Source organism: Notolabrus celidotus, chromosome 16 (assembly GCF_009762535.1).
Source record: "Notolabrus celidotus isolate fNotCel1 chromosome 16, fNotCel1.pri, whole genome shotgun sequence".
NCBI classification, from domain to species: Eukaryota; Metazoa; Chordata; class Actinopteri; order Labriformes; family Labridae; genus Notolabrus; species Notolabrus celidotus.
Window position 1 is genome coordinate 23,497,342 of NC_048287.1, and position 25,505 is coordinate 23,522,846.

Consider the following 25,505-nt stretch of genomic DNA (forward strand, 5'->3'; position numbering starts at 1 on the left):
ATGAAATACCTCCAGATAATGAAATCTAGATTGCCAAGTGTAACACATTTATTTTGATGACTGTCTGAAGGATGTCTATACGTTAAAACTGAGTAAAAGGCAAAGTGTATCTTGGTGAATCAGGTCAGGTGAGCTAGAATAAGATTATAACAGATTTTATTCAACTAAATAAAGCACAAAACATAACATTACAACATAACACTTAGCAGCAGCATTTATTAGATTATTATTGATTCGATCATCTCTTTGGTGTAGTCTTTTTGAAGAACTATCTTAATGTTGAGAACTTTTTTAGTATTTGTATTACTTTTAACTAGCAGCAAATTAAAAACACAATTTCAAAGAACAAAAGTACACATCATATGAAATGCATGCACAACATCTTTGCCAGCCTTAATGTTGTAAATTACACAAAGCCACAGATAGACAGAGGATGGCTCAGGCTCTCTGGCGCTGCAGTGAGCTTTTTCGTTATATAACTCAATGTCAAACAATATTATTACACACTTCATTCAAATTAAGATTTAATGGGCATATAATTACTTTTCCTCCCATGAAGTTCAAGCAATTTTCAGCTAAATCCATTCCCTCGTTCTATTTATTTGCACCCTCATAATAATGTGAGGCTTTGAGTGACATTTTCAAGCAGTCAAGGACTCAGTACACTGCTTGAATTTCGTTAAGCTGACAACCACTCCACCGGAGAACAAAACAAAGCAGGATCTGGGATAGTATCAGTGAACTTTGAGAGTGTGTGCTTAGGATTCTGACAGCAGGGGAAAAGTTTTTGTTTCAGGTGTGGGGGGTCTGTAGTTTTTTTTTTTCTTTAGTCTGGTAGAGTTTCCAGGTGACACACAGAGCATGTGGTTTTAGAGGAGTTCTCGGGTTGTTACCTGCAGCAGGAGCCTCTCGTCGCCGATGACTGCGGCTGTGTTCCAGTCGATAATCTCAGAGAACGGCAGCTCCCAGCCGTTACTCAGCATCACCGGCACACATGCAGCCTAAAAAAACACACACACAGGAAAGCTTGCACATATTTCTTTACAGACACAATCACAGCTACAGCTAAACAACGCTTTGCTTCTTAAGATCCTGATAATCAAAGCTGTAATCTGCCTCTCTTTTCATTAAACATCACAGTGACTTGGTTGTATTAAAATTGATTAAGCTGCGTGTTTCAGCAACCAAGTGTTATTGTGCCCAAATTCCCCATTTGGCAAAAAAACTGGATTTCTTTCATTTTCAAGTGACTTTGATGTAAAATCCTAAGAAAATTAGTTTAAGGCTTGTAGCAGCCAAGTAAGGATCTGAAGACAATCACATGCAAAACAAGAGCTGCTGAAATTATGTTTTTACTGTTGTCTTAATAGATACTAGCATTTTCAGCTACAGACTGCATGCTGTTTTTAGAGCAGATATTTCTATGAAGGATGGAAGTAAGAGGTAAAGCAGCTGTCTTAAAACTGCCACATAACAGATTTACTGACCATTTTATGTTCTAATTATATGAGAAACACTGGCTGTTGGACTTTATTGGTTATATTCTGACAGATTTTTAAATGACACGCATCCGATTCTACCAGTGGAATGAGCAAAATTACTTTATGCAGTTTAAGCTGCGTACATTGGCGGATACTGTTTGGTTGTCAGAGACCATCAGAGGCTCCAACCACTCTTATCAGTTTCAAGCTAGTGCAAGTTATAGCTAGGTTCTACTGCTTGTGTATGTTTAATGAATTAGTTTAGTGTATGGTCATCATTAAGTACTGCAGAATAAAACTATATTGCTCTTTGGTCTGTCACTCTTAGATGCTGACCTGCTATTTCAGTGCTTCTGCAAACTGTTAAACACTGCTCTCTCTCTCCACCAACACCAGTCACATTACAAGCTCTGAAGGAAAATTTCTGCCCAATTAAAGCTGGGGTTGGTAGTCAGATTTAGATACACTTTTTGTCATACTGGTTAAAATGATCTTTATGTCCCGATGGCAATCAATACATAATGTGTTCTTAAAAGAGAGTGAATGAAAGCTGCTATCTACAGCCGGAGTAAACCTGGGAAAACACCAACCAATCCCTGCCTTTAGGGTCCAATTTATGAAACCAATCAAATCTCGTCCTGCCGTTCTGCCCGCCCCCTGCGCGTACATTTCCCCGGCGTGCACTCCCTGTCCCCTGCCTCTGCTTCCCCTGCCTCTATTTACTGCCCCTCTCGCTCGACCTCGGGCCTGTCCCCTCTGAGGTGCTTTGCTCAGGATTGTAGTCCGGATCAGAGTCTAAAAAGCTCTCACCACGGGGGCTCTGACAAGCAAAAATATTAATGACATCTAGTAAGTCCTACAGAAATGTATATGTTGTAGCATCCGTCCGGACAGCGTAGGGATGACGAGCCGATTCGTTGAGCTCTAATAACCGGTCACTGTCGGCCGTGATCACGCCAACCAACAAAGCAACAATAAATGTTTCAATGAATGAAGAACTTCTCCTCTTGTCTCTCCTCTCTCCTGCTCGCTGTGAGTTGTGAGTACTAACAATAGCCATGTTTGTTTGTGTTTTTAACTTTCATCGCTGTTTACCGCTGAGTGAGACACAAATTGACTTAGGGCAAAACACAAACGATGTGCTGCGGACCAGTCACGATCATATGGTCGTGAATCAGCTGCGCTCGTGCATGTGAGCAGGGGCGTCGTTTTGGAGGAGCTCTGAGCCGCTGTGAGGGGAGGGGGGGAGGGGTTAGTCATGCTAGTTTTCCGTGACTACCAACCCTAGCTTTAACTACCAAACTTTTTTATATTTGTTTGCTTTTTGATGCTTTTTTCTTAAAAACAGCTGTTTAGAACTACTGATATGAGCATTATAAATAAAGCCCTTGAATCCCACAGTGTTAGCTTACAGATGCTTAAAGGTTAAGTATAGCCATCAGGAACTGGAGTCTGTAATAGAGCTCCTTTTTTTCCGACATTATGAGCGACCCCTTTCACATCACACATTGTAATTCAAACCACTGTTCAACTCAGAAAAAGAAAGTGTAGATGTTAAAATTGAAAAAGCAGAGATGTCATCTAGACATAAATATGTCAGTGTGATGATAGTTAGAAAACTTAAGATCAAACACCAGCTCAAAACAACTCAGCTCTGTGATCAGATAACAGAAATAAGCTTGAACTTACAATCTAGATAAGCAGGCAGCTTATAGTCCCAGATAGTGAGGGATTCAGTAAAATGATGACTGATATGAAAATGAAGCAAACAGCAATCGTTTGTTTGAGAGAGGATCACAAAGACGGTGATGTTTTTGAAGTAAAAATAGAAGTTAAAGTAGGGGACTGAGCAGCAGCCTGAATTTAAACACACCTGAAAACATTTATCCACTCTGCTGCAACACAAGAGCTCCGACATGCACCAAAAGAATCTCTAAAAACATGATTAATTGTTCCATCTCTGATTCTGTTTGTGTTTATTTGCTTTCTGAAAATGTTTCAATTCTTTCTGAGCCTTTGAAATCAAAGAAAACAACAACGGTCTGTCACATTGGATTGTTTTCACGTCAACTTAAAAAGGAACGTGCTCACTTTGATGTCCATTTTGTCTTATAAGCGATGCACCGGTTGACACTTGAATATTTAAAGCGGTGACTACACGTTTGAAAGTCAATAAGTCAAAAAAAGAGGAGAAAGGGGGGAATCAAAAAAAGATCAAAAGGCAGAAGAAAGTGGATAAATAGATGTTTAAAAAAAGATGAAAAGAGGGGAGGTAGAGGAGCTGAATGTGACCTTTGGCAGAGGACTGGCAGAGGGATGGAGAGATGAGAGGAGAGGTAGAGGGAACAGCTGCTGTGTGTGTTGGTGTGTGCATGCGTGTGTGTTCGTGGCGGGAGTTTGATGTAATGACGGCCCTGTCACTCCCGGGTCGTAAAGGTGTCAGCTAAACCAGAGCCGCCCTGCGGGCTCTGCTGCCGTCTCCTCTACACACACACATGCACAATCCCATGCATACAGATATACACAGACACATAAACAACCCCAGGCAAATGCACACACAAGAACACACGTGCACATGTCTGACCTCTAAAGTGCTCTCTCATGCAAAGACTAAGGCCTGTAAATACTCGCCCTGCGTCTTCCTGTAGACATGTGGATGAATGAGTGAGTCGACAAATTGAGAAGGTGGAGGAAACAGTAGAGGGCATATGTGCCTCCAGAGTGAAGTGCATTGTCATGTGTGTGTGGCAGCTGATAGCCAGTTAAGCACACTTATGTGGGAGCACTCGGCGGTTTGCGGTAAGGAGAGGTAAAGGACAGTGCAGCAGTAATGCAGAAGAGTGCATTGCAGTTATAGAAATGGATGAACAAGAGAAAAGATGTGGAGTTAGAGTGGATTTCAAGTGGAGGTAAATGCGAATGCAGTGTTAGAAAATTACTGCAGCGTGTGGAATTTACTTCAGGTTATAATATTAATCCAGTATAATGAAGTGATACAGTACATTCTGTGTAGCAAATTTAACCCCCTAATCGACACTTAACCTTGAACATGTCCAGAAGATGTCAGGTCAGGCTGTGGGAGGGGTCTCAGGAGGTAGCACATGACCAAAAAACAACACTGAGTTGTGGAGTCCCTCAGGGGTCAATATTAGGTCCATTTTTAATTTCTCTATATATGTAACCCCTTGGCCAAGTCATACAAAGCCATAAAATTTAATTCCACTGCTACGCTGACGACACACAACTATATCTCCACCACAAAGCTCTCACTTCTCTACAACTGTCTTTAAGATATCAAACACTGAATGTCAGCAAACTTCCTGAAACCGAACCTTAAGAAAACAGAAATTCCTATTATTGGTCCAGAAAAGAAACACCCTGCTATATAATCCTCATTTGTTGTGATTTGGCGCTGTGTAAGTAAAGATTGATTGATTAGTTGATTGATTGATTGATTGATTGATTGATTGATTGATTGATTGATTGATTGATTGATTGATTGACACGTTGGATGATGCAACACAGCTAGCAGGCAATGCTAGTTTCCTTCATTTTAGACTCTTCAAGTTTCTGTTCACTGTCAGGGAGTTTTTTGTGGTTTGTGTAGCAGTTTTAAATGCAGCCGACATTTTTACTTTTTAATAATAATACATATAATATTTTTTTTTTTAAACTGCCTCTCCTATCCTTCTACAAAGATCCCTATTTGAGCTTGTATGTACACCAAAATGCTGTTTTTATTGTACCACAATTCTTCAATTGACTTCTTTGTTGAGCTGCACTGGGAATAAGTGCTTACAAATAAGGAAATAGCAGCTGTTACCTCCAAATTATGGTTTAGATCCAAACAAATTCAATAGCTTTTCAACTGATTTTCTTTCTCCGGTGGCTGTTTGATCGTCTCACTATGTAATTTTCTTAAATTTGGCCAATGATTTAGAAATTTAACTGCAAAATTATTACCTGTGATACCTTGTTGAACACAGTTTAGAGGCAAAGAGAAACAATCTTCACAGTGAAGGTCTAGTTTGTTTATATTAATTACAGGACTGGTGTGAACATTAAGGTGGCAATGATTTAATGATCCCGAAATGCTAGAGGTTACACCACGAAAACAAATGCTAAGTGGGAGGTTGAGAGCTGGAAAGGATTTCCTTTTCTTCACAGCAATATGGCTGGTAGGCATGAGTTTACAGCATATGCAGCACTTGCTTTTAATGGAGCCTGAGTGTTTGTGTGTGTTTGTGTGTGTGTGTGTGTGTGTGTGTGTGTGTGTGTGTGTGTACGTGTGTGTTGTCTGTTTACCTGCAAAGCCTCAAGGAAGCGAAAGGAGCCCAGTCGTCTGCCGCGGGGCACCAAACAGAAGGTGGAGTTGTGGAGCATCTCCTTGTAGTCGTATCTGCAGAGACACAACAAACAGACACACACACACGTGAGTTGACACAAACAAGAACATGGTATTTACAGCAACATGCTGAGAGTGCCTTTGAGTGTAATCACAGAAAATTATAGAGCACATCCATCACTGTTACTAGCTATATATAGCTTGTACTGACTTTAGAGGCTGGTACTGATCTGATAGAATTTTTTATGAAGACAGCTTTTATTTTATTTTATTTTTCATTTTAACAAAGAGATAGAAAAATTATTGGTCTGACTTTATTAATCTTTATAGAATTATGTATTAATTTAACTAAAATTTGATATCCGATACTTTAATTTATCTTCATGTAAAACAACTTTTAGACCCTAAATAAAAAAAGAATCACACACATCATATCACATTAATATTTGACATTAAATATATCACGATAAGCAACACACACACACACATATATACATACACACACTCAAATACACAGTCATGTTTTTCACAAGCGGCAACCTCCGGTCTCAAAGTATGAAGCCCATGCAGAAGTGTTATGAACTGCAGTTCATTGAGAATCCGCTTGAGGCTGGCTGCAGAAACACTGGAAACCACATAAACATGAATGGGAAAAAGACGATCTTTGCAGCATTAATAAACATGTTTATAGCCTGGTTCAAAAAACGGCTTGGCTCTACGTAGCTAATTTCTGTATCGGCATACACTGTACGAAGGGTGAAGTTTTTTCTAACGCAACGGTTCAAAAGATATTAAGATTACGAGTTTTGCCCAAATAAGGACATGACTGACTTGACTCCCGGACGGGAACACGTAGCTGTTGGCTAGGAGGCTCAAACGCCGCGCCTTTACGTCACACTCTGCCTGGTTGAGTTCCGCATTTCCAATATGGCTGCCGCCGTCGATTGGCTTGACAGTGTTCAGGAACAGATGGGTGACGATGGGTACTACGTCCATATTTTACACAGTTTATGGTTTTTCATCACTTCAGGGGACATTTTTTTCAAAACACAAAGAGGTAAGAGGTACTGCTTTGTCCACAGGGGGCGCCAAAATCAACACACACCTAAATGTTTCTACTGGATTTTTAATTTCACATAGCCTGACTCTAACTTGAAACAAAGAGTGTTTGTTTTATTTTAATAGATTTGAAATACACTATACATAATGAGCAAAACTATCCTCATACAGCCAAATCCCCATAAAATAATTGTACAGAACTTCAAAGATAACTAATCTTCTAATTAGCTTGGTTGCTGTTTAACGTGACAGTTTCTCACAGTCATAATTTCAAGGAAGGTTTATCGTGGCTACTGTACAAAGAAGTTATATGGGGCAAGTGACACGACCTGTTGGACTGATTGTAAACAAGCCAACAATCAAGTCATAAAATATAAAACAGGTAAAACCGAAAGTAAGCACACCTGGAATAATCCGTCGCATGCACTCATTTGTGTTTAAATGTCAGGGGTGTGGTTGTATATTCCATCTCCTATGTCTTTTAAAAATAGACCCAGGGTTTGTTTGACACCTGCCTTTTTGTCTTTTCATCATTGTTGCTGCTTCCCATAGTGAACCCTTTAGTGTGCAACCTTCACTGCTGTAGTGACCGACAGAAATTATGGCACAAATTAAGAAATATGTTCAAATGTGACAACCTCTCCATTCCCCCTTCTCCTCCCTTCCCTATCTGACACCCCACATGCCCCTTTGCACACCTCCTCTTCTCTTTTCCCACCTCTCTCAACCCCTCTATCTCTGAAAACAGGAGGCCAATGCTCGCCCTCGCCCTCCCCCTCCAACCCTCCCTCCCTTCTTTTTCTCACCCTTCCTGCTCTCTCTCTTTCTCCTCCTCCTGCCCCCTCCTCCCTCTATCTCTCCACTGAGGTGTGTCTTATTGCTCTCGAAACAGGGTGATCAACCCTGCCAGGGGTAATGAGCTGAGAGTGACACCTGCTTCCACCACACAGCTGGCTCTGTATCGGTGTGTGTGTGTGTGTGTGTGTGTGTGTGTGTGTGAGTATGTCTGCACCAGTCTGTGTGTTCCTTTTTGAATATGTGCTATTTTTTGTGTTCTGACAGTTTGTGTATAATGTACTAAATGCATGTATACGTATGTGTGTGTGTGTGTGTGTGTGTGTGTGTGTGTGTGTGTGTGTGTGTGTGTGTGTGTGTGTGTGTGTGTGTTTTGGTGTATGTTACATAGAAGGACAAAGGCGGATGTCTCATAATATATTCCCTTTCCCCTTTCCCATGTAAATGTTTTACCAAGTTAGTGAACTCCATCTATCTTATTTTTTTCTTCTATTTTCTGATTCCTCAATCTCTATCTTTTAACAGATTTGGACTCACATGGAATTTTTTAATCCAGCTCTGTCATTGTTTTTCCTTTTACCAATTTTCACCCACAAAGAAAATATTTATTCACACATATTTGTCCTCACACACCCAAAAGTCAGTGTCTGTGCTTTTAGGCGCTATTTTTGAGAATCAATATAAATTGAGACTTATCCATAATTAATTTTCATGTCACTTTTGTAATAAGGCTAACACCACCCATGACTTCTCCCTGTGTCTAAAAAAATTAAATATGGAAATAATGAGCCCTGAGGGTTTTTCAGGTCTGGGGTTAAGAGACTGCTGCGGCAGAAAATCATTCGTCACATAGCTGTAAGTCTTTAGAAGGTGAAGGTTACAGGACACATACACACACATACACACACTCATGCATACACATACTGCACACACTCCACTCTATTGATGATCCCGAGGATGTACTGTAGCTTGTACACAAGTGTGACAGTGATTGCTGATGCTGCCTTCTGCAAGCGCCTGTGAATATGGACCGAGCTGACAGGGCAAAGCTGGAAGCCAAGCACTCCACAACACACACACACACACACACACACACACACACACACACACACACACACACACACACACACACACACACACACACACACACACACACACACACACACACACACACACACGATGGTGATTGCTGATGTAGCCGCCGGGATGCTGCCTTGTCTCTTCCTCAGCCGAGCTCTAATGAAGTGCGGGAACATGGCAGCCTGTGATAAAACTCCCGCCCTCATTCACACCTACATGCATAACGTTCTGTGCAGCACATATCACAATTATCATGCACGCACACACACATACATGCCGACACACACCGGCAGACTCGTAGACACATACAGGGCCTGAACAAGCGACAGCTGCACGCCCTCACATTGACGTTCCGTCACCTGTCGATGGAGACGAAGAAGCTATCTTGGCCCATATTTCCACACCAGCTGTCTGCATGGACGCTGTCTGGTTGTGCAAGTGTGTTTGTGGATGAGTGTGTGTGCGTGTGCATAACAGCCAAGAAAACAGGCCAGCACCTGATGGCAGTGAATATCAATGTGTAGATTTAACGCACAACAGCCCTGTTAAATGTTTTATCAAACCTACGCGCCATGTGTGTGTCAGATCTCTCTCCTCTACTTTTAATACATTCTGTTTGGTTCTACTTGACCTAATCTGTCAAAAGGAGAACTTTTAAACTTTGATTTTTAATGTTTTAAGGAACACAGCTGTCAAACAAATAGCTTGTGTACAGGGAACAGGTAGATTTCCTCCAGAAAATGTGCCCTTAAAAACCTCCCACGTGACTCACCTGCTGTGCACTTTAACCTCATTACCATGTTGCTTTTGCCAAGACGAGATCATTCTCTCTTTTTACGAAGCTGTTTGAGTTGCCCTCAGATTTAAATGAGGTGAGGAGGTTGTAGGAGTAGGCAGGCATAGGAACTCCCCCCCGCTGTGTACACCCACCTTCACATCCACCTCCCTCCCACCTCCATGTTCCTCTCCAACCTCTTCTACCGCCCCTGAACCTCATGCTGCTTTGCAGTTCACGCAGAGTGCAAAGGCCACCGCTTTACTCTCCACCTTTTCTTTTCCTCCATTTTCTGTTTTTGTCTAATGGCAGCTCTCCACTATTTCTTTGCTGTGACCTTGAGCTGATTGAGGGAAAACCACAGTCGAGCTGCGAGCCTGTGGGCAGTGATTGAGTGTGTGTTTATATTTTTCACACACCTGCAATTGTGTGCAAATCTCTATCGAAAAATATGCGAAACAGACAACCCAATGAAAGCTGGGTGAGAAGAAAACAGAGCGATTGTGTGACAAATGTAAGCGGATTCTCTGCTGGAGGAGCTCACGTGTCAGATTTGGAGGGAAAACAGCAGAAAACAAAGCCAGGGGGCAGAATACAAGAAGCAGTAGAAGTATTCAGAATCTATATGCTTTACTTTAGGAGGTATAAGCAGCAATAAAACACCTGTTGGACTAACTCCTTATGGGGGCCTCACTGTTAGCTTACTGTCGCTATGCCTAACAAGCTTCAGATGCCAGAAAGGCTAACTATAATGGGGCTAGCAGACTTCATTAGTATTGGCTAGCATGCTAACTACATCTGATTTGAAAGATATTTTGCTTTAAATTGACTTTTCATTGGTTACCGCTATGTCTTTTTAAATAAAACCATGTTAGAGGTGTCTTAAATCTATTTTATAGCTTAATACATGATATCATGCTAAAGGACTGATGCTCCAGATAGCTTTCAGAAAAAAGTTAGCATCCTCACCGGGCACACATGAAACAAAGTGACATGTCTGCGTAAATTAGCCATACTAGCTAACAATTTTAGCTAGTAGCTATCTTTACTAAGTAAGTAAGTAAGTAAGTAAGTGAGTAAGTAAGTAAGTAAGTAAGTAAGTAAGTAAGTGAGTGAGTGAGTGAGTGAGTGAGTGAGTGAGTGAGTGAGTGAGTGAGTAAGTAAGTAAGTAAGTAAGTAAGTAAGTACGTTTTATTTAGTATAGCACCTTTCATAGAATAAAATCACAAAGTGCTTCCCAGAAAAAATATTCAATTTAAAATGAAACAAAAAAAATGAAATCATTAAACATTAAAAGAAACAGACAATAGCATAATTAAAACATTAGTCTGTATAAGGTGAGTCAAAGGCCTGTTTAAATAAAGAGTTTTTTTAAAGGCGACAACAGAGACAGAATATTTACAGGAAGAGCGTTCCACAATGTTGGTGCCACCACTTCAAAAGCACGGTCACCTTTTGTTCTTAGATGAGCTCGAGGGACTAAATTTAACTGGAAGCCAATGTAGGGAAGATAGAATCAGAGTGATGTGGGTTGTCCGGCTGGACTTGGTCAACAGCCTTGCAGCAGCGTTCTGGACTAATTGAAGACGATGGAGGGACGATGAAGGGACGATGGAGGGACGATTTACTGAGGCAGGTGAAAAGTTAATTACAATAGTCCAGTCGGGATGAAACAAAAGCATGAATGATCATTTCCAGTTCAGGATGTGACACAACAGACCTACGTTTGGCAATGTTTCGTAAACGGAAGAAACATGACCAGGACAACTATTTTATGTATTTCGAATATAACTCCAAGATTTCTGAGTTTAACACAAGGGACTGAATGTTTGTGATGTGTTTTCACCTTCAATCCAACATTATACCAGTTAGCAAATGATATCCTTGGTCTTGAGTGATAATGTAACCAAGAAGCAGACTTCTTTTACTACAAAAAAAGCAAGATGAAACCAAGTAGAAGGATGAAATAGTCACAGAAATATCCAAGTTGAGTACCTCATACGTATAAGCTATCTAGAGTGATACTGGACTAAATGTAATTTGTTACACCAGATTAGATTCCTAAAGGTGTGCGCTTGGCAGGCTGCCACCTGGTCTTTCTGGTGCCGTGTGGGCACCAAGCAGGCGCCTGGACGTGGAGCTTAAGGGTGATGAAAACACAAAACCACAAGCAGCCTGAGAGGGAAAAAGAGATCCAATTTACTGCTTATTGAGACTGTTGTTAGATTAGCCTCCTGGACCTCTCTGCTGTCTCTCACTCACTAATTTCTTTGTCTTCCAAAGTGGGTTTTCTGTTCGGGCGTGTTCAGATTGAGAGTCTTGGTAAAATTGGTGTCGGTAACAAAAACCAGTGTATTGTGTTGTGTTGAGGTTGGTTGAGTGCTTCTGCGGTTTTGTGACAGAGAAAAAAAGCTCTAGTAAAGACTCCGATTGATCAAATTGTTAATTTATGACAATCAAAATGTCTGTCTTTCCTTACACTGTGTCCTTAGCATTATAATTAACTTTTTAAGGTGTGTTAAGATTATAAAAGTTATTCATCATTGGGGATGTCATGACACAGATGTGCTCATCTGTCTGGTAAATAACTCCCAAACAGACTAATGACAGATTCCAGCAGTAATTAAACAGGAGCTGTGTACTCCTCATAAACACAAGTGTCTAAGTTGAAGCATATTGTCGTGTTTGTTCCCGTGGGAGCACGACAGATGTGCAGGCTAAGTGAGTTTGTGGGTAAAAGGGGACATCTCTGCCTCCTGACTAACTGAGATAGAGTGTGTTTGATGAGGAAGGAGAGTGAGTGTGGGTTGGGGGGTGGGGGGTTGAATCCACATATGTTTCTGTGCGTGTATTTGAGGACGATAATGCGCGCACACATGCGTGGAGTGACAGATACGAGCTTGAGAGGGGAATCGGTAGTGTGTGACTGGAATGTGTTTGTGTCCATGTGTGCCCCCCCCTAACTTTCACTCTTTGTACTTATTCCCCCTGCAGCTATGTTGTGTCAGCATCTGTATGTGTGCAGCCAGATGTGTCCCAGTCCATTTTTCCACTCTATCTTACTCCTCCTCTTCTGCTGCCACAACGCCTGCTGTACACTCTGAAACTAATTCATTAGCTTAATTATCGCTCATTAGCCAGCTTATGCTAGTTCCAATTAGCATTCTAGCATGGAATGACCCAGAGGTCCGCCCGACCAAACAAACAGGCTTTTGTGGTCAAACCCATGACGATCCAGAGGTCTGTCCACAAGCGAGGCGAATGTGATTACACACACTTACAGCACTGTTAAGAGTCCCCCTTGCCCTGCCCTAAGGCTGTTATAGTCCAGTATGGCTCAGCTTATACACCCTGCTCAGTTTATGTCAAGACAGTGATGTAAGGGTAGATGGTTTTTCTATGCAAGTAATATATGTGAAACCAAGTGGCAGCAGAACAGCTGAAACAGTGGTTCAAAGCTCTGCTGACACCATTTGCTGTACATTTGTAGGTCAAATCACTCGGTACAACACTTTTAAATGTCTTGAGGCTGTTAGGTCTTATAACACAGGAAAATCAATGTTCATAAGTGTCCTAAGCTTATAAAGACAGGCGTTTAATGAGTATCCTCAAGGGTTCGAAAATGAACCAAGATAGAAATGCCCAAAAAACTGCAGTTCCTCAAATGGCCACAAGAGACTTGCTCCAAAAGTGAGTTCTCCAGCGGCAACCTCCGGTCTAAAAACACGAGTCCAATGCGGAAATGGTAAAAACTGCAGTTCATCGAGGATCCGCTTGAGGCTGGCTCCGGAAGTACCGGTAGTCACATCCACATGAATGGGAAAAAGACGATCTTTACAGCAGAAATAAACATGTTTACAGCCTGGTACAAAAGACCAGTGTAGTCTGGATAGCTTATTTCTCGATCGGCACACACTGTACAGGGGGTGAATTTTTTTCTAACACGTCAATTTCGAAGATATTGAGATTACGAGTTTTCTAATGAGAGGCACAGCTGACTGCAGGAACACTGCAGCTGTTGGCTAGGAGGCTCAAAGCCCGCCTCTTTACGTCACACTGGCTCCACAGCAGCAATATGGCTACCGCCTACGATTGGCCTCAAACAGCTCTTCAGAAACAGATGGATGACATCCCAGATCCTATGTCTATATTTTATACAGTCTATGGTTGTTCTCCTTAAAGCCCTTAATGAATATACCAAACTTAACACCAGAAATAAAAAGGTTAAAACTCTCCGACTCTTCCAAAAATATATATATCCCCACATAAGTCATGTTTTAGTCATATTTTAATAGAGGTGTGGTAGCTTTGATTGGAGGGTGGCGCCCCTGAGGGTCTTCCAGGCATTATCTTGGCTGCTATTTTTTATTTTACTTTAAGATTAGTTTTGGGCTTGTTCATGCCTTCAGTGGGAAAGAAAGGACAGTAGATAGAGTAGGAAACTAGGAACAGAGAGAGAGGGGCCATGGGTCGTACTGAAACCAAGGCCAGCTGCTTCAAGGACTACAACCCTGTTCCTTCCCTCTTTGGTATTCATCCTCTTATCCAAACATGGTCTCTTCTGGCACACAAAACAAACAAAAATCCAACAAATAAAATGGTAAAGGCCAAGATGCCAAACATACTGCTTCAAAATGGCAATCCAAAAACCAAAGGGTAGACCCAGATTCCACAGAGGCTAAAGGCTATGCATTCAAAGTTACACAAAAAAATAGTTAACCTAAACATGATTGACAAGTCAAAGAGAGTACAAAAACTAAGCAGCATACCACTGCATAAACCTTGATTTGAAAATCTTGCAGCACGCCTAATCATTGTGTAGAAAGATCACTCAAACATTTAATCAATAAAGCAAACACACCCAGATGTACCGCATCCTGTAACACCATTAGCAATGTTATGCAGATGACACTGCATTACAAGTGGACATCTGTTGTCACAGGTGTGGCAGCAAACAGAACAAACAGAGGACTGAACTGGGATCTGCCTGCCCAGACCACATCCAAATATTGTTCGACATCATCTGCACGAGTAGAAGTACAAGTGGTCCCGCACATACCAGCTTCATCAATGTAAGTGTGAAACAATTAGCAATAACAATTGACAAGCTCTTTGACTGCAACAAGAACCACAGTGATCCTTGAGGGATGATGCGTAGATAAGTGATAAGTGTTGATGTAAGGAGCACTGACAGTCTGTGAAGTTGTGACTCTGATGGTGAGCATGAAGAAACATAAGTGGCTCGCGTGGTTATTTGCATAATGAGTTGGAAAAGCCAATCACGAGTGTTCATCAGAGATGCCTCTGAGAAGTTCTTCAATACCAGGTATGAACTATGAAGTCCTATGTGACCAGGTTTTGACAGAACACGGGTTTATCTGAGTGTAAGATCTGAACAAGACCTTAATATGACAGGTCTTTCTGCCCCGTCAAGAACAATTTCTTGAGGGGAATGGCTGAGTGATGGGTTCGAGGAAATATCTGTTATTCTTTCTCTTTCTCCTGCTCTTATTTGCTCTTACCCAGTGAACATGCAATGTTGAATGAAACTCCTCTAAAATGTTTTCTTATTATCTAATCAGTCTATCTTTTTTTAAATTACCCATTAGCCATTATATAAAAAGGTCTACATTAAGATAATGCAGTTTGGTTTGAAATCAAACATTAATCCACTGATAAACAAGCCCTTGGCAACAGTGGCAAAATCTTCCTTACAGGCCGACAACTCAGGGACTTGGCTGAGTGTGGCAACCATTAGCAGAGCTTGCACCACTAGATTTTGGTCCTCCTTGCTGGTTAACATCTGCATGCCTGTGCTGGTTACACACTACTCCAGTCAAGTGGTTACATGCCAGTTTATCCAGACAAACAACTGTATCTCCATTTTCCAGATTAAAATACTGCCAAACTGTGCTGTGCCACAGATGACAGATTACCATCTGAAGCCAAAAGACCGCCTCCTTGGGCGCTGACATTTTGTGCTGGTACAGCCAAGGCATGCAGGGAAGCAACCTGGCTGGTAACCAATACATGCTTTAAACTAATAGATAAAACTTTGAAGATCACTCAGGTTGGTTTACCATGAACAATTAAAGAACTCTTGTGTTGGTGTACTTAACATTCATCTCCTACTCTGCTAATGCAGTGCAGAATGCTGTGGGAGCCTGCATTTGTAAACAGAGCTGACAATGATGACATCACATCCCCTCTTTTAACTTAAACTAAACCTTTCAGATTCTGTGCTGCTATTTCAAAGAGGTGCTAAACTACTTTTCATTGTTTCACAACAATGACAATAAATATCTATTATAATATTCTATTTAATAACATTAGAAAAATGAGCACTCGGACATAAATCAGTATGATGAAAAGGCACTATAATGACTGAAACCATGTTTGAGAAAAATATATTTGATGTGTATCTTAATTTCGTAGGTTTACCCATGTTCCATCTGTTAGAATAGAGGAGGCGGGACTTATGGCCCATACTGCAGCCAGTCTGCAGGGAAGGGGGGGCTCACTGGCTTCACAGCCAGTAAACAGCTATGGCTTCCATTTCAATATACAGTCTATGGTTAGACAGCCTTCTTCTTTAACACAATGTTTTCTCAACTGTCCATACTACATACTGAAATTCTGCAGAATAAGCTGATCTGATATCATGTAAGTACGAATATGAATGTCATACCGTATTCAATATAACTTTATTAAACAGGAACTACGCTGATGGCAATCTACTGTAGGTTGGACAGCAGCAAATAAAAACTTCCTCCTAACAGGTAGAAACCTTGAGCAGAACTAGACTCATAGTTTGACACACATCTGCTGCATGCCTGAGAGAGATCAGGAAGACAGAAATGGAAAGAGATGAACTAACACACTTAAAAGGCAGAAGCCTTTAGTTGCAATTCAAATAATAATGGCAGAAGTATGACTTCAGAAAGATGGAAGATAACCTGAAGTAGCCCTGTAAAAGGCTGCTGACGTGCAGCCTGTGCAGCTGATATTTATTAATTCTCTCCAAGCTGGCAATAAATGGACCGTCGGCTTGTTGTGTTTTGCCTGAAAAGTCCCACAAACTCAGTGTTGCAGCTTGAATTGAAAAGGAAGCCAGGTTTCGGGAGTTTCTAAGATGTCACGCTTTCATGCCTGGCTGTACTGGATCCATATTACTATTCAAATGAGATCCTGGCAGTAAGTATAGCTGGAGGTGGTGGGTGTGAGCCACATAAGCCTATATAAAAAAAAAAACATGTCCACACACACTCATAAAGATACGGCTCATATACATGCAGAATCACACTCGTACAAACTTCTGAATCAGTTCAAGTCAGCAGCTTGTTCAGCCCCTCCAGCTACGCATCCACCCCCCCCACCACCCCCATCCCCCCCACCCACCCCCCCCCCCACACACCCCCCCCCCACACACACAAACACACACACACACACACACACACACACACACACACACACACACACACACACACACACACACACACACACACACACACACACACACACACACACACACACTACCCTATGTGTAAGCCTGAATATTTTACAAATACCCCGATAACAAGAAGTCTTCCTGCCACGATACTAATTCACTATGACGGCTTTATCCTTGCAATCTTTTCAATTTGTCCTCTCGGATTTTTTCCACTGCCAACAGATGGAGGCAATTTTTCAGATACATTTAGTGTCTGTGCTGCAGTCAGAGTCCCCAACTGCACACACACACACACACACACACACACACACACACACACACACATGCACATGCACACAAACACACACACACATACTCAAGTCTCCAGAGGGTGGAAGAGAGGTCAATTTCAAACTAGGTGACACCTATTCCGCACACGTACCAAGGAATATTTGGGGAATTTGTTTTCACTGGCAGGTAGGTGGCTGCAACAATCACACACCACACTTGCCCACATGCGCATACACACACACACACACACTCGTCATCAGTGATTGGCGCCACACTGTGTGATCTTGCAGATGAGGGGTCCAGACTCGGTGGATGTTCACTGGAGACCAGCTGTGCCTCGCTCGGCACTTCCAGATGGCCCTCGGGGGCGCCACACTGTGTGTGTGTGTGTGTGTGTGTGTGTGTGTGTGTGTGTGTGTGTGTGTGTGTGTGTGATACATGCATGTATGTGTTCATATGTGTGAGACAGTTTCAGATTTAGACATGTCAGCACATGCTCTGCGGCGGCCTCTTTTTGAACACTGACACATTTTGTCATCAGAGCCACTGAAACGCAGGAGCGCAGAGGGGGCCGGAGTTACCCCTCACCGAGATGTATTTTCATCCCACACACACACGCACACACACACACAAACATACACACACATAGACACACACAGAGGAAAAGAGGGAGAGAGAGGAATGCTTAAATTCGTCCATCCACATTATACGGTTGCAGCAGGCTCTTTCATGACAAATCAGTCTCTAAAATCTTGAAGAATCGAAGCACCAGAAACACTCTCTCTCACCCCCCCCCCCCCCCCCCCCCACACACACACACACGCACACCATCTCAAACCAACACACAAACATTCATACATTCTAACTCCTGCATCCTTGTAAATATGCACACACTGCAAACCCAACCAACTCTCTTATTTTCAAAGCACCACAGACCATTATCAGGGTCCCATCTGCCGGCAGAGACCAGTCCAACTCTCCTCCAATAGGTGAGGGGAAACTTAATCACGCCTAATTTTGTTTCTGCAAACACAAACTAATGTATTCAGTCTGAAGACTTCTCTAAATCAGAATATAAACCCGACCTGGAGCCACCTGAGTCCCACAAATCAACAACACGAATCACAGAATGCTAAAAGCCAGACCAGAGCAGCGCTGTGCCTGTAGCAGTGACTGGGTTTTGATGGGAAAATACGAAAAGATTGTATTTCTAAAAGGAGGAATATAGAAAAGGAGTCTTCTTTACATACACCTGAGCTTTGTTGAGTTTATTTTTTAAAGTTTAGAGATGTCAAGGTCGATACGTTTTAGCTAACAGAGCAAGAAAGAAGGCAAATTTTCAACTTACTTTGAAAAAAAACATCAAAGTGGCTGACTGTGTATGGTAACCAGATATAGTACATGTATTAGCAGCAATACAAAAGCACACTATTGTTGATATGAAGCAGAATACATTTTTCCCGCTAGGGTAGTAAATATAAAGACCTTTAAGAGGCAGGCAATGTGTGATTTTTACAAACACCTGTAATTAAAACACAAGTTAAGGGCTCTCTGCTCTCACTCTATATTGTCTTTGTCCTAGCTTAATATGGCGTAACATATTACGTATCTCAACATCTTTGTTCAGATCACACAGTGTGGCGCCAATCACTGATGACGAGTGTATGTGTGTGTGTGTGTGTGTGTGTGTGTGTGTGTGTGTGTGTGTGTGTGTGTGTGTGTGTGTGTGTGTGTGTGTATGCGCATGTGGGCAAGTGTGGTGTGTGATTGTTGAGATACGTAATATTCAAATTGAAAATTTTAATATTACGTATCTCAACATATTTGTTCCTCCTGTAAATGGTACAATTTTTTTGCGTTATTTTATTGAGTCAAAAAAACTCAGGCATTCAAGAACTCAGCCTCTTGGCCTCTTGTTAGGTTGACCTAAAGTTAGGTTGTGATTCTGATTCTGATTCTAAAGTTAGGTTGAGTCAGCATTTCCAATATGGCCACCACCGTCATTCAGCTCCAAAACGTAGCTTCAGGAACCAATGGGTGACGTCACATAGACTAAGTTCATGTCTTACACGGAGTATGGGTTTCACCAATCAGAATCAAGTATTTAACACAGCAGGGATAAGCATATCTGTTCTGCACTTCAACAACACTACTGCAGTATAGAAATGTTTCATGAATACACTCCATATGTTTTCATGTTGCACAGGTCTACCTTGCATCAAAGTGTTGCCATAGAGATGTGTTATGAAGTCTGCTGAACATGGTTCTGAAATGTTGACCTTGGAGATGATAGTTTGCGAAAAAAAAAAAAAATAATAATAAAAATAAATAGACCCCAAGGTCTGCTCGAGAGCTGTTCTCCAGAGCTTTCAACCACATCTCAGATATGTCATAGTGCATACAGGAGGATTCTATGAATACATCTACCTGGAGCAGATATGAGATGACTAGACTTCAACACTTCAGTGTGATACGTTAGACAATGACTCATCAAAGTCTGTATGCTAATGAAGACAGTAATATTTACCCAATTTTGCTGTATTTCGGCAACTTGGTATTAAGGAAAGTCCACATGCAAAAACTGCACATTTCATGAAAGTGACAGTTTCTGAAACAGGTCTTAGTGAAGCTGCAACAAGCATGACTTAGTCTGGTCGTTATTTTGGAGGTTAATGAATAAGTACTCAGAGTATGGTAACTAAATGCACCCAAAATGTTGTCACTGTCGGGTAGAAACCTTGTATCTCCATATTTAATCATTTTTAATTTTTTTTCACCTTTTTTGATTGATGTTCCTCTATGTCTGTCAGTAGGCTTTCTAAAATATAACAGATAAAGTTATTTAAAAAAGTGTTTAGTTATGTGAAAAACATTGTTATTTTGTAAATCTTGGAAAGTAGTGGTTTTGGAGATGCAATGTTTCTACCTGACAGTGATGATATACAAGGGAAGCCCCAGTGACATACTGAAACTGATTTAATGTCCAATAAACACTGCAAAGCTATTGAGAGTCTAAAGCCCAATTTACACAGGAAGCGCTGCACCGTGTTGCTTTTGTGTTGCTACACTAAATATATGCACCAAGTTTGTTTTAGAGGATTGACCTGGACAAGAAGTCAGGTACTAAAACAGCATCCACTCAATGTCAACATAAGACATCAGTTACGGACTCCAGTTTGTCAGATCACATATATAAGAAATACTAATTGATTATGGATGTATTTTTTAACAGCAACAAAACAGCAACAAATCTGTGATCCATGTCGAACCACAACAGGACTTTTAGCTGATAACTTTGTCAGAGGGTAACAGGAAAACAAAGTAGAGCACAGTTATTAATATTAAACACATTTAAACATGCAAAAAACTAACTTATATCCATACAGCATACTCAGTGATGATCGAAACACAAAAGTAACAGACTACTATCCAAATGAGCAGTAACTCAACCACAGAAAGGCTCTGTAACCTGTTGATTATATGTTGTTCTCTCTATACTGGACCCAGCTGCTTCTGACTGCTCTATGCTACAAACACGCTTCCTGTGTAGCATGGCGCGCCATCAAAGAGGGCAAACCTGCTGTGCCGACAGGACGCAGCACACACGCTCCATGTATTTGGCATAATATGTTGTAATGCTAAAAAGAAAGCATCAGAACCTCATTATCTTGAGAATAAGGGACTTTTTTTGTGTTTCGAAACCAACTTCAACGATTTGGCAGATTACCACACGTTGCAATAATAGTTTCAGCTCTAAACCGGAGTATAAAAGTGTCTTTATTACTTCAGATAACACTCCAATTAACAGCAACAAAAGCTCACCTGTCTCTGTTTAAAAACTCATCACTTACAATCCAACAACTTTGACAGAGCGGGTATTTATAGAAAGCAACAGCCAGCAGCACCATGTGACCTCCACCGACTGAACACAACAGCTCCAAACACAAGCGCTCATCTTTTCTGAATCCTCAGAGGGGAAAAATATATTGTTTACAAGCGTGTTGTTGTTGTTACCAGCTCAGCTCCGAAAAATGTGTGTGTGTGTGTGTGTGTGTGTGTGTGTGTGTGTGTGTGTGTGTGTGTGTGTGTGTTTGTGTACGACGGATTCTCTTTCTTTCTTTTTTCTCTCCAACCATTATCATAAAAACAAAAACAGTCTTAGGCTAAGCTTGCCTCTTTTATTGTGAAACAGTGTGTAGTTAGAGTATTTCTGTTATCATCTTTGTTCATTCAAAAAGGATCCTCCAGCTCTTTTTCTCACACACACACATACACAAGCGCACGCACACACGCACACACACACACACACACACACACACACACACACACACACACACACACACACACACACACACACACACACACACACACACACACACACACACACACAATAATTTGAGAGTGAGTTTGACATCAGCATCAAACATAGAGTATGTCAGCACCGCACGACACTGGAGAGCTGCATGATGTCTGAGACAGTCAGTGATCCCAGGCTGTGAGTGTGTGTGTGTGTGTGTGTGTGTGTGTGCGTGTGCGTGTGTGTGAGGCATAGAGACTAGGTACAGCTGTCAATCACAGGCAGAGAGGGAAGCAAAGCGATACACTACCCCGTGGGTTCATCAGTGCCATGTGTCAGTCACACCCTGAGCTCACATTGATTGTCTGTCGGCACCCATCTGAGTGTGTGTGTGTGTGTGTGTGTGTGTGTGTGTGTGTGTGTGTGTGTGTGTGTGTGTGTGTGTGTGTGTGTGTAGGTGTGTGAATGTGTGTGTGAATGTGTGTGTGAAAATGACGATGAAGCAGAAGAACGTTTGCTCTTGAGAGAAATATCACGGGGAGTTGGATACAAAGGACAAAACACATAATGAGCAAGACAGAAAGAAGGAAAGAAACGTCCACCGTGATGCAATTATGATTCAATTTAGATTCCTGCATTAATTATGCAAACACATTCGGGAGTCACGTCAAATATTGATAGGCTCTTCAACTTCTCAAACTGGATTCATTAAGGAGCCCAAACTTAACCCGGACTCTCTCATTAATCATGGATGGATGTCAGCTGGAGGTCCAAATTCAAATTCAGATGACACTCCTGAGCCTCCAACCCAGCACAGGCAACGCCACACAGCTGTGTGTGTGTCCGTATACGTGTGTTCTTGTTTGTGTACTCATCTGTGTGTGTGGTGACATGTTGCTGTCATCAGCGCTAACCCCAAACGTGTCATGTCTGGGCATGTGCAAGAAGCAGAGTAGTGCCAGTGTAATGTGAGGCTGTGGCTTTAATGGTAAGGAAAATATGGAGGAAATACTGAGTGAAAAATTGATACGAGGCAAAGGAACAACAACAAACATCTGGTTGCTCTTTGAGTTAGCATGCTCACTATGAAGGTGACATCAGTAAAAATAACAAGGCACAACATGTGGGTTGCCATCATGAGATTGTTAGCGCTTAGCTTTTAGCTCAATGCATTGCTGTGCAGGAGTGCAGCTCACAAAGTTGCAAACAAATCTGTAAACATTAGGGTCCCGTTCTCTCTGCCATTATATTTGTCCCATCCAGATGGTATCCAGATTGATTAAAGAAAGTCTAGACAACTAAAGCTGAATGCGATGCAATTTTTTCAATTTCTATCTGAGCCAAGTTTGGAGGCTGTTAGAAACTTGATAATGATCAGATTTCTACAGATGCCTTCAAGTCTGGCTGCTCAGGCCACACAGATCTGATTCTGAAAAGTTGTGTGCATCACCTGCAACATGATCCGCAGCGATGACATCAAAGTATCCTCAATCAGTGATCATGGATACTGGATTAAGGATTCTGCATCAGAGCTACGGGGCAGAACCCATGATGTTAATAGGAATGCTGTGTGTAAACAAGCCCATGTTGGTTAGTATATTCGATTAAACCTAAGACTGTGAAAAACAATGGAGGACACGACAGCTCTATGTAAGTGACGCCAAAATGTTTGGAGCTGCCTCTGCTGACTGGCTGCAGTAAAGGTCAAAAAGCTAGCCTCCTCCATGTTGACTGACGGGACGTTGGTCATACATTAAAATCAAAATGCAGGTCCAGATTTTTCCAAGGGTTCCTGTCAACAAACTTAGGTTTTATCTTGCTGATTTATTTTCAAGTGTTAATTTTTTGGAGGAGTTTAGCTTTACTTAAATATTTGTGGTATAATGCCATTATTGACAGCTCTACAGCTCCTGTGAGGCTGTATATGCACTGGATTAACAAAGTAAAGGAGGGTCAGGAACAAGAGTCATTTAACTTGTAATAATGGTGAGTGTCTGCTTCAAACAAACACAAGAAGAAGCTACACTTGGACTGTACCAACCAGGGGGATCTATACTGTGTTAAACGACAGATTGGACACCTGTTTTGTTAAGAGGAAGGGATGGGTCATTAATAAAGTGGCTTCACTAGCCCCTACAGCAAAACTCCAAAATGCATCACTGTAATTTGGCTTCACTTTTGCACAACAGACAGAGATAGAGGTGCATCATCCCTCTTTATGTAAGGTCACTGAGTGAGGCTGAGGCCTGCACCTCAATGGATAATGGTTCTTCAGTTACCAAAGCAACAGATGCAGATAGATGGAGGAGTGTGAAAACACAAACCTGATCAGAACAGAAATACTGCTCAATGCTTCTATCAGTAAGGTATTACCTGTGTGTAGGTGTGTGTTGGTGTGTGTAGGTTTCTTTGCTGTCATGTCTGTTGTCTGTCTACATTCCTCTGGGTCTCTGATTAGTCACAACAGCGAACGTCCCCTTCGGCTACAACTGCTGCATCTTAGTCACATGACACGCCCGTAACCTGGCCTCATATGACTCAACTTAGGTTCCAAAGCAGGGTGGGGTGACTGCACAGAGGTCAAAGGTCATGTTAGACTCCACCCTGAGGAACAAAAGGCAAGATAAAGCCATTCAGTGAGGGTCTTGGGCTTTAGATTTAGGACAGCTTGGGGGTCGTGCTGTGTGTGTGTGCGTCTGTGTCTGAGTGTTGTGTGTATGCAAAAGCTGAGGTTAGTCAGCACAAAAGAGTGTGTGCGTTACTTTATTTTATGATACACAGCTCAGGATCCTCTGCCTGATTGCAAAGTGTTGGGATTTCCTGCTCGTGTCAGACCACATATGTCTGTGTTTGTGTGTGTGTGTACGTGTGTGTGTGTGTGTGTGTGTATCTCTTTGTTTGTGTGTATGTGTGTGGTAACTGTGATGATGAACCCAGAGTGCATACCTACTGCAGGCTTCCCCCCTGAGCGCTGCACTTGGCTGGATAGTGTGTGTGTGTGTGCGTGTGCGTGTGTGTGTGTGTGTGTGTGTGTGTGTGTGTGTGTGTGTGTGTCAGCGTGTGTGTGTGTGCACATTCAGGGAACAGCTGTTCTCCAGCGCTACATGGGGAGGTCAGGGGGAGGCACAGACAAGCTACAGCTGTGGCCCCGGGGCATTGTGGGAACTGTGGAATGAACAACGTGGACGAAGAGAGGACTAAAGAGGGCATAGTGGAAGACAGTGAACGAATCAAACTTGAAAATAAAGACATTAATAAAGTTTCATCATGTTTTTAGGGTATCCGCATCAATCATGAAACTTGTGACTTTCTAGAATTGCCTTTCACACATGTCCCACATCACATGGGATTGTCCATGAGAGTCCACAGAGAAGCCTTATGGTGACTGTTTCTAGGTTAACATCTTGAAACATGCATGGGGGACTTTCTGCAGTACAAACACAAGTATAGAAAACTTAATATGGACAACTTAAGATGAGCAGTAAGAAGCATTAAGCTGCAAAACTCTCACCACCCACTTGCTTGTGCTGAATGTTCCTGTTCCTGTTTCACACATCAGCTTATCCCAACTTCCCAAAAAGTCCTCCTAAAGTCTGGGGAAACTAATGTTGTTGTTTGTGTTTACACATGCACCCATCTTGGACAATGTCTGGACATTTTCAGGAGTGGAGGGTAAAAGAACGGCTTCATCTTTCAGCATTTTAAAGCGGTAGGGAGTTTAAGGCCTGCAACACAACAGGCTGACATAATATGATGGTTTTATATGACCTGAAAAAAACAAACCAGACTACCAGTGACAGGACAGGTTATTCCTATAAAGTTATTTGTGATGTCCAAAACCACTGGAGGGGGAAGGCGCCAGACAAATTTACTGATCTGCAATGCGGGCAAAATAACAGGTATGCGTCATGTCTGAGAATCGTGCATAAACAAATGGCGAGAATAGGAATAGT

The 25,505-nt window shown here is 41.8% G+C and overlaps 1 protein-coding gene across 1 annotated transcript in view; it reads right to left on the reverse strand.

The window, feature by feature from the left end:
- The window catches only part of ext1b (exostosin glycosyltransferase 1b), a 156,421-nt gene that overhangs the window by 41,612 nt on the left and 89,304 nt on the right, over positions 1 to 25,505 (reverse strand). The window contains exons 2-3 of the mRNA XM_034705306.1: positions 5,787 to 5,880; positions 894 to 1,001 (exon numbers count right to left, since the gene is read on the reverse strand). Of these exons, the coding sequence (XP_034561197.1) occupies positions 894 to 1,001; positions 5,787 to 5,880 (202 nt within the window). The remainder of the gene's footprint in view (positions 1 to 893; positions 1,002 to 5,786; positions 5,881 to 25,505) is intronic.